We start from the raw sequence: 8,901 nt of genomic DNA, 5'->3' as shown, positions 1-8,901 counted from the left end.
AAAATGCTGGCGAACTCTGGTGCTGCACAAACTTCCCTCAGGTTGGCACCTAAAGAATAAATGGGTAAACACCTTAAGGCAAGGCGAGCTCCTACTGTTCCAAAGCGGCTGGTGTACTCGTCTAAAATAAAAAGGTCTCTGTCTGCAAATCCCGTTTGCTCGCCCGGTAATCCACTCCCACCCCCAGCCCTGCGTGGCAGACCCGTACAGCTGTTTTTAATCCCTACTTTTCTCACTTGGCGTCCCGGGCTCGGGCTGACCAGACGCGGAGTCACTTAGCGTTTCCTCCTCCCCCTGCGGAGGTCTGTCCTCCCTCCGCCGTCTCCTCTTTCTCCGCCTGCGTCCCCGGGGGGCAGAGTGTGGGAAGAACGAATTTCCGCCGGGTTTGCTCGCTTCTAGCCGACTTGGGTCCCTTCCGGACGCAGCCCGCGCGCCCCCCGGGCTGTTGCACCGGGCCCGCGTTCAGAATCCTGGACAAGAGCGAGGAGGCGCCGGCTGCGGGGGCCGAGCCGCCGGGGTTCAGCAGCCAAGCCTCGCCCCGCGGAGCTCTTGGAAGGACTCCCGCCTGCAGCTGGGGAATCCGCTCGGCGGGGAGAATCCGCGCCAGGGAATCCAGCTCTCCCGACTCGGCTGCAAACAAAAAGCGCGAGGTCTTGCTCCCTCCCCTCTACCCCACGACGCGCACCCGGAGAAACAGTTTTTTGCAGAAATGCAACAAGTAGCATCTGTGGCTCCAGGAGCACCCTGCGCCGCCTGACTTGGCCCAGCGAAGCCTGCCTGCAGAAACCCAGGCCAGCCACTGGACAAAAGGCGGAGGAGGGGCAGAGAAGTCCAAAAGAGGCCTTTAAGCGACTCTGGCCAGGCCAAGGGGAATGCAGAGGAGACATACAGCCGGCGGGCCAAGAGGACAAGCCGGCCGCAGCACGCAGGGCGGGCGGCGATGGAGGCTGTCCGCGCCGCGCGCTTCCTGTTCCTGGTGTGTGGTTGCCTGGCGCTCCCGCCACGGGCCGAGCCGGTGTGCCCCGAGCGCTGCGACTGCCAGCACCCCCAGCACCTCTTATGCACCAACAGGGGGCTCCGCGCCGTGCCCAAGACTAGCTCGCTGCCTAGCCCCCAGGACGTGCTCACCTACAGCCTTGGAGGCAACTTTATAACTAATATCACAGCCTTCGACTTTCACCGTCTGGGACAGCTCAGAAGGCTGGATTTGCAGTACAACCAGATCCGCTCTCTGCATCCCAAGACCTTCGAGAAGCTCTCACGGCTGGAAGAGCTCTACCTGGGGAATAACCTTCTGCAGGCGCTCACACCGGGCACATTGGCTCCGCTGCGCAAGCTGCGTATCCTGTACGCCAACGGGAACGAGATCGGCCGCCTAAACCGTGGCTCTTTCGACGGCCTGGAGAGTCTGGTCAAGCTGCGGCTGGACGGGAATGCCCTAGGGGCGCTACCGGACGCAGTCTTCGCCCCTTTGGGAAACCTGCTCTACCTGCATCTGGAGTCCAACCAGATCCGCTTTCTGGGCAAGAACGCCTTCTCCCAGCTGGGCAAACTGCGCTTCCTCAACCTCTCTACCAACGAACTGCAGCCCTCCCTGCGCCACGCAGCTACCTTCGCACCGCTGCGCTCCCTCTCCACTCTCATACTCTCAGCCAACAGCCTGCAACACCTTGGCCCGCGTGTCTTCCAGCACCTGCCACGCCTGGGCCTACTCTCCCTCAGGGGCAACCAACTTACTCACCTGGCACCAGAGGCCTTTTGGGGGTTGGAGGCCCTGCGCGAGCTGCGCCTAGAGGGCAATCGTCTGAACCAACTTCCCTTGGCGCTGCTGGAACCTTTGCATAGCCTGGAGGCCCTGGACCTCAGCAGCAATGAGTTGTCTGCCCTGCATCCCGCCACCTTTGGTCACTTGGGCCGACTGCGCGAGCTCAGCCTGCGTGACAACGCGCTCAGTGCCCTCTCAGGGGATATCTTCGCTGCCAGCCCGGCCCTCTACCGGCTGGATCTAGACGGCAACGGCTGGACCTGCGACTGCCGGTTGCGGGGCCTGAAGCGCTGGATGGGTGACTGGCATGCACAAGGCCGGCTCCTCACCGTTTTTGTGCAGTGTCGCTATCCCCCTGCCCTTCGGGGCAAGTACCTGGATTACCTGGATGATCAGCAGCTGCTGAACGGGTCTTGCGTGGATCCGTCCGCTTCCCCAACCGCCAATAGTAGGCGACTGACCCAGCCCACAGCCGCGGGGGAAAAGATGATTTCCCCTGCAGATGGTCTCCTGGAAGAGCAGGAACAGCCACAGCCGCAGCCACAGCCCCAGCAGCGGGGTAGATTTCTAGGTGAGGTTGCCTGGGATGTGGCCGCCAGGGAGCTCGTAGGTAACCGCAGCGCTCTAAGATTGAGCCTACGAGGTCCGGGCCTCCAGCACCAGAGCCCTTCTGCTGCTGCTGCTGTGGACCCCCCTCCACAGCCCCTGGACCTGCAGGAGAAGCCTAGTCTGGGACGTCCGACCCTGCCCGAGCCCATCCACGCGGAGCCCACACCAACCCAGCCCACTTCTACACAACCGGCCGCCAGCGACCCCTGGCAGCTCGCAGCGAAGCAACGCCTGGCCGCAGAGCAGCAGGAGGGCGCCTCCCAGTTCCAAGGCAGTGGGGTGAGCTTGCCGCCTATGGTATCTGACCCGTGTGACTTTAACAAGTTCATCCTATGCAACCTGACGGTGGAGGCAGTAGGCGCGGACAGTGCCTCGGTTCGCTGGGCCGTGCGTGAGCACCGCAGCCCCCGGCCGCTGGGCGGCGCGCGCTTTCGTCTGCTTTTCGACCGGTTTGGCCAGCAGCCCAAGTTCCACCGCTTCGTCTACTTGCCAGAGCGCAGCGACTCGGCCACGCTGCGCGAGCTACGCGGGGACACCCCCTACCTGGTGTGCGTGGAGGGAGTGCTTGGGGGCAGAGTTTGCCCTGTGGCCCCCCGGGACCACTGTGCAGGGTTGGTCACCCTGCCAGAGGCAGGGAAGCGGAGTGGCGTCGACTATCAGCTGCTGACCTTGGCCCTCCTGGCAGTCAACGCACTACTGGTGCTCTTGGCCTTGGCCGTCTGGGCGTCTCGCTGGCTGCGGAGGAAGCTTCGGGCCAGGCGGAAGGGTGGAGCCCCGGTCCATGTTCGCCACATGTACTCCACCCGACGGCCCCTGCGCTCCATGGGCACTGGTGTGTCCGCAGACTTCTCGGGATTCCAATCTCACCGGCCACGCACCACCGTGTGTGCACTCAGTGAAGCGGACCTTATCGAGTTTCCCTGTGACCGATTCATGGACAGCACAGGTGGTGGTGCAGGAGGCAGCCTGAGGCGGGAGGATCACCTTCTGCAACGATTTGCTGACTAGGTCCAGGGCAACCCTGCATGTGGAGGGAAACCATCTCATTGGCCTTGAAGAGCCACCTCTCCGTGGGGCTCCCAAGCCCAACTCAGGGGAAGACCTGTTAATACTTCTCCTTTTCCCCTTTTGTGCATTTGCCAGAGAGGACAAAGGGGACAGAGAGCCAATCTAGGTATTACCGTCCACTTCTGAGTACTAACTAATGAAGCAAATATATGATAGACGGTGGTCAAGGCCAAGAGTAGGGGGCAAATGGATGGTGGCTACAGAGGCAGAAGTCATGGCACAGCTAAGGGATGGCTCTTATAACCATGCTATGCAATAGCCTGTTCTCCTTTGGGCTAGAAAAGAGTGCTTATGACCCAACAAACATGGCCAGAAAGAGCCAAGCCAAGCCGGGAGTGCATGCTTTTTTGTTTATTCAGTGTCAAACAGAGGAGTTTTGTTTCTATTTAAGGAAAAAGGAACTTATTTCCATTACAAAGGAGGCTTGGCATCTGACTCTCCAGGTCTGGGGGTCTCTGCCAGGAAGGGTGAAGTAAACAGGTGGTAACACTCTCGCCAAGAAACTCAATTATGTTGGCTGATAGCGCATTGCATTCAGGATACCCTAAGGTTTAAATAATAAAAGACGCTATTTTTTTTCAACAATGTGAAGATCTCTGACATTTAACAAACTGACCAATAAACTCAAAGACAATTTTAATTGGACTGGTCCGTTCAACTAGTTTCCTTTTAACATGAGCAGACAAGAACATTTGCTGACTCTAAGGGTAACTAACATTACATACTTTCTCAGGAGAAGGCTGCATACAAGACTTCTCTTTCAGGGTTGTTCCTGTGGTTTTAATTTTATTCTTTTAAACCTATATATGGAAAAGGAAAAAAAATCAATGTCAGATTTGATAAAAGAATGTAATATGTATGTAACTGATGACCCCCCAAGGGAACTCAAGCAATCCAGCTTACCACTTCTCTGACAGTGTGTCTACATGGGAATAAATGCAATGTACTTCTCATTGCATTTTAATCAGTTGACTGCGCCTACTTCTGAGTTTCACAGTTAAGCAGTAAAAGTAATTTCTTAACAAGCAAAAGGTGATTGTTGGGGCCAGGGTGTAGCTCAGTGGTGGAGCACTTGCCTAATGTATGAAGTCCTGGGTTCCATCCCCAGCATCACAGAGACAAAACAAAAGGTAATTGTCAATTGATAATGTAATCTTTGACCACATTAATGTCTGTCCTTATATGAAACCGTAGACAGGAAGAAATTACGGAAGACAAATGTGAAAAAAAAAAATACATCAATGGGTATCTGTTTCTACTAAAATTAGAAGGTTTTTATGAGTACTTAACCCTCACTGTGAAAGAATTCTATAGTTTGCAAATTAATCCCTCTACTACCCAGTGTTTTACTGTGTGATTAAATCTTATCTTTTAGTAAATAGTTGTGGTATTACTTTTCAATATTTTTATTTTAAACTTAGGGTTAGTCTCCCTTATTGGTTTAGTTTCCAGCTATTTGGGATACTTTCAATCCCTAATATTTATGAAGTACATGTTTATCTCTAAATGTAGTGGTTTGGTTTACATTAATAATTTTGTGTGTGGTCTAAAAATCAGTCACTGGGAGGGTATACACTGTGGTTATAGTCACCATGTTTGTGGATTTATTGGCATTGGAGTACCATGGAGGCCACTATAATGGTGCTAAGGCTAACAGTGAGTCTTCTGTTTAGGGCCTCAAGCCCCTGAGGGTCCTGATGACTCAGGGAATCCATCACAGTCCAGGGGTCCTTTAACCCAGGTCACTTCTTTTATGTTTGGCCTAAATTGAGCCATGCCTGACCTTGTCCCAGGCACTGAGCAGGGATCCAGGGACTTAAATGAGCTGATCTTTGTTTATGTTCAGATGAGTAAATGTCCAGACCACTTAAACTACAGCTGCTTTTCTGGCAGTCTTATCTGCAGGGCCAAAACTTAATAAACCACAGGAAATAGACTGTCATTCTTTGTTTGCCACCAGTGCTTGTTTTAGATTCAGAACATATTGGTACATAGGGGAGGTAGAGTTTTTTGCTCTTATTTTCAACCAGCTGGCTATCTGGCACCTTTTGTATTCCTGGCTTTTCTTCTTTGTGATATAATTGTATCTCTTAGCTGTTTCTTTGCACAGCAGTGTGATATTAAGTCCCACTGAAAATGCGGAAAAGACCTCTGATTCTATCCATCACCCACCTTTTCTGCTGCAGAACATCACTGGAAATGCTTACTGCCTGGATCTGTGTTCTACTTAAAACAGTTTCACTGGAAAGTCTTTCAGTGGGAAATGAATAAATGTCATACATTGTTTTGCTCAGTTATGTCAATAAACCCACTTATTAACAGATGTTTTATTGCTGGAGTTTCCAAATATTTTATACCCTTTTATAATGATATGCGTTTTTACAGCAGTTTTTCATCTATGAAAAGGAAACATAAAGCTTGAAGTTTTTCTGTCCTCTTTTAATGTTTTTCTAATTTCCATTTCCACAGTAGAGTATGAACTTCATCTTAAAGAAATGGCTGTATGACTTTATACCCAATGGAACAATGAGATGGCTCTAAGAGCAGATGGTCACCTGCGCTATGAAAATATTATCAAAGACAAGTGACAGGACCCGGGATGTAGCTCAGTGCTAGAGCATGCTTGCCTGGTATGCCAAGGGCCCAAAGCTCAGTCCCCAGTACTGCCAAACAAACAAACCCAAACACCCCCACCAGTGACGCAGGATGATTGGGTCTCAGCAGGCAATGCCTATTTTGAGAATAGTAAAATGTCAAGCCCTTTGACTCTTGTGGTCAATAATAAGAAGGAATTGCCTTGAACTGGGGGTCATTTTTACCATTACAAAGTTTATGAAAAGATATAATTTTCTAAAGAAAAAATGAATAGGCTTTGTGTGATTTTATTTAATTTATGTTCAATTAACAAGCCACTGAGCAGTCTGGAATGTGGTGTGACCCTCAGCTCGGACAGTGGGATTCCTGCTTCCACAAGGCAGAGAATTTTGCAATGCTGCCAAATGCTAAATGGTATGTGAGCAACACAAACATTGACTAGCTTGCTACACACTTGACTTTCACCAAAGTACAGCAATATGGAAAGATTCTATATATTTAGAAAGCATTAAAATAGACACTGGATTATGGTATGTGTAGTGAATCCCCCCCCCCCCCCCCCCTTCAAAGGGGACTTCTTCTGAGGACTGGAGATAAATGACAATAAAACATTTCCAGTACTAGAAGTTTTTTTCAAAATTGCACACCATGACCCAAAATCAATACCTTCACCATCTTCAGAGAATTATAGGATCGTGGAAGTCACATAGTCATCAAAAGTTACCATTGTTCTTGCCTAGTCTTTTTGTGCCTGTGTCTCTGCATCAGTTAAAATGGCATCCTAAAAATCCTGGCTGCAGGGTGGCATAAGCATTCACCATCATCAGCTATACCAAGGATGGGCTAGATATAAATTGCATTATTAGTCTGGGCTAATAATGGGCAACAAGTTGTATGATCCATTTTAGAAGTTTCAGAGACAAGGCATTTCTCCTTAAGTGTTAACCAATCAGAAAATTCACAAAATGAAATAACAGCAACCCCTGCTCGCCATCCTGTTCTACTTAATTAAGACTCGGATGTGGTGTAGAATGCTAACTCTTGAAACCCTTTCTCGTGTTTTAAAAATAGTGAATATACTAGTATCTGTCAAATTTTTCCATGTTTGTTAAATTCTTGGTGTAAGTTCGTTTGTCCTTTGGATTGGAAGTAAGGGTGCAGTTTTGCTTCTACAGTGCTTCCCCTCCTGTCAACTTAGGACAGCACCTCCAGGTGTACTTTTAGATCTCAGTTCACTGAAATGGCTACTTTGCAGGCATGAATGCTTTGTTCCTAGATAGTTCAGGCCACTTTGTTCTCAAATACTATCCTTTTCATTTTGCATGGGGAACCTGAGATATTTGGAGATTACACTTAAATACATTAATCACTGAAATAATTAGGAAAACAATCCTCTGGTTGCTCTATCTTGGGGCAGAGTAACGAACAATGCCATTACATTTGAGAGAATTGAAGCTACAGGTGTTGTGATTTCTAATTGAAACAGAAACATGGCTTTAGAATTTGGCTGTGAAATGGTATCAGATGTTAGAAATAAACCATCACGCACCAGCATTTCAAACTACAGCATCTCTTGACTATGTAAATCCATGGCATTTCTTTCAAACTGATGAAAGCTTTATAATGCTAGCTCTGTGCCATAGTTCCTGCGAAGACAGGGCAGCACTGTTGTGTATTGAGGCCAGCTGTGGCTGTGTAGCAGTTATTCACTTTTCCAAATTACAGTTTTTGATGAAGTAATGCTTTACCCTGCAGCTGATTCCACACTTAGCTCTCCGTGTATGTGTGGTGGAGCATGTGCAAACAGAGTTTGAATGGTGGCTGCCAGCCTCTTATCCCCTTCTCTCCCAATGGTGATGTCCTCCTAAGGATATTTATGTTAGGAAATTAAAATAACTACCAATAATAACAAACACCCATATTAGCACCTCTCAGTAACAGTTCACATTTTGTGATGTTTGTTTTCAGCCTTAAATGTCTCCATTGACAAAAACTCCCAGTTTCCATCCCCTCACCCTTTCCTCAAACCCCACTACCATTGTGCATTGGATGTGTTTCTTTCTAGTCCATGTTCAAATACAGTTGATTCTTCTTATTCAAGGTCGGTCCCCATGAACACTGGATTAACAAATACCAAAAGATTACTCTGAGGGGAAAGATAGGGTTAGGTCCTGCAAGGTGCTAGTCACAACATTTTTGTCAGCTTATCAATCCATATCTTATTTTCTTTTCATTTAAGACATCATGTTGAACACACGTTGTTGATTCATCTCATTGAACTCATGCTAACAACACTATAATCCATGCCTGAAGAATGTGCATCCAGCCCGGTGCTATGGTGCATGCCCACCAGTAATCCCAGCAACTTGGGAGGCTGAGTCAGGAGGATTGTAAGTTTGAGACCAGCCTCAGCAACTTAGTGAGGTCCTGAGCAACTTAGCAAGACCCTGGGTCAAATAAACATTAAAAAGTGATAGGGATGTGGCTCAGTGGTAAAGCACCCGTAGGATCAATTCCTAGTACCAAAAAAAAAAAAAAAAAAAAAATGCTTCTAACATATTTTCTCCATGAGACACACACTAGCCTTTTTGTGCTTAGGGACACCAGGCAGTCTATCAGCATTTCACCAGCATTCTTGGGACCCCCTTTTAACAGAAAACTGACAGTAAACATGCTAGAAGCATTTCACCAAAATAGACAGCAAAAAAGACACTTGGAAACAGCATGAGAGCTGACTTGAGAAGGCAAAACACTGGCTGGTTGCAGAGGCTCCTGCTTGTAATTCCAGCAGCTTGGGAGGCTGAGGCAGAAGGATCTCAAGTTCAAAGCCAGCCTCAGCAACTTAGCCAGGCCCTAAGCAACTT

The 8,901-nt window shown here is 49.0% G+C and overlaps 1 protein-coding gene across 1 annotated transcript; it reads left to right on the top strand.

Moving 5' to 3' along the window:
* Positions 1 to 247: 247 nt before the first annotated feature.
* On the top strand, positions 248 to 5,765 carry Tril (TLR4 interactor with leucine rich repeats). Its single transcript, XM_015490177.2, has one exon. The coding sequence runs from the start codon at positions 941 to 943 to the stop codon at positions 3,380 to 3,382; it is 2,442 nt and encodes an 813-aa protein (XP_015345663.1). The 5' UTR covers positions 248 to 940; the 3' UTR covers positions 3,383 to 5,765.
* The last annotated feature ends 3,136 nt before the right edge of the window (positions 5,766 to 8,901 follow it).

Source organism: Marmota marmota, unplaced genomic scaffold (assembly GCF_001458135.2).
Source record: "Marmota marmota marmota unplaced genomic scaffold, marMar, whole genome shotgun sequence".
Classification (NCBI taxonomy): domain Eukaryota; kingdom Metazoa; phylum Chordata; class Mammalia; order Rodentia; family Sciuridae; genus Marmota; species Marmota marmota.
Note: the sequence above shows the minus strand (reverse complement) of the source record. Positions and strands in the feature narration are given on the sequence as shown.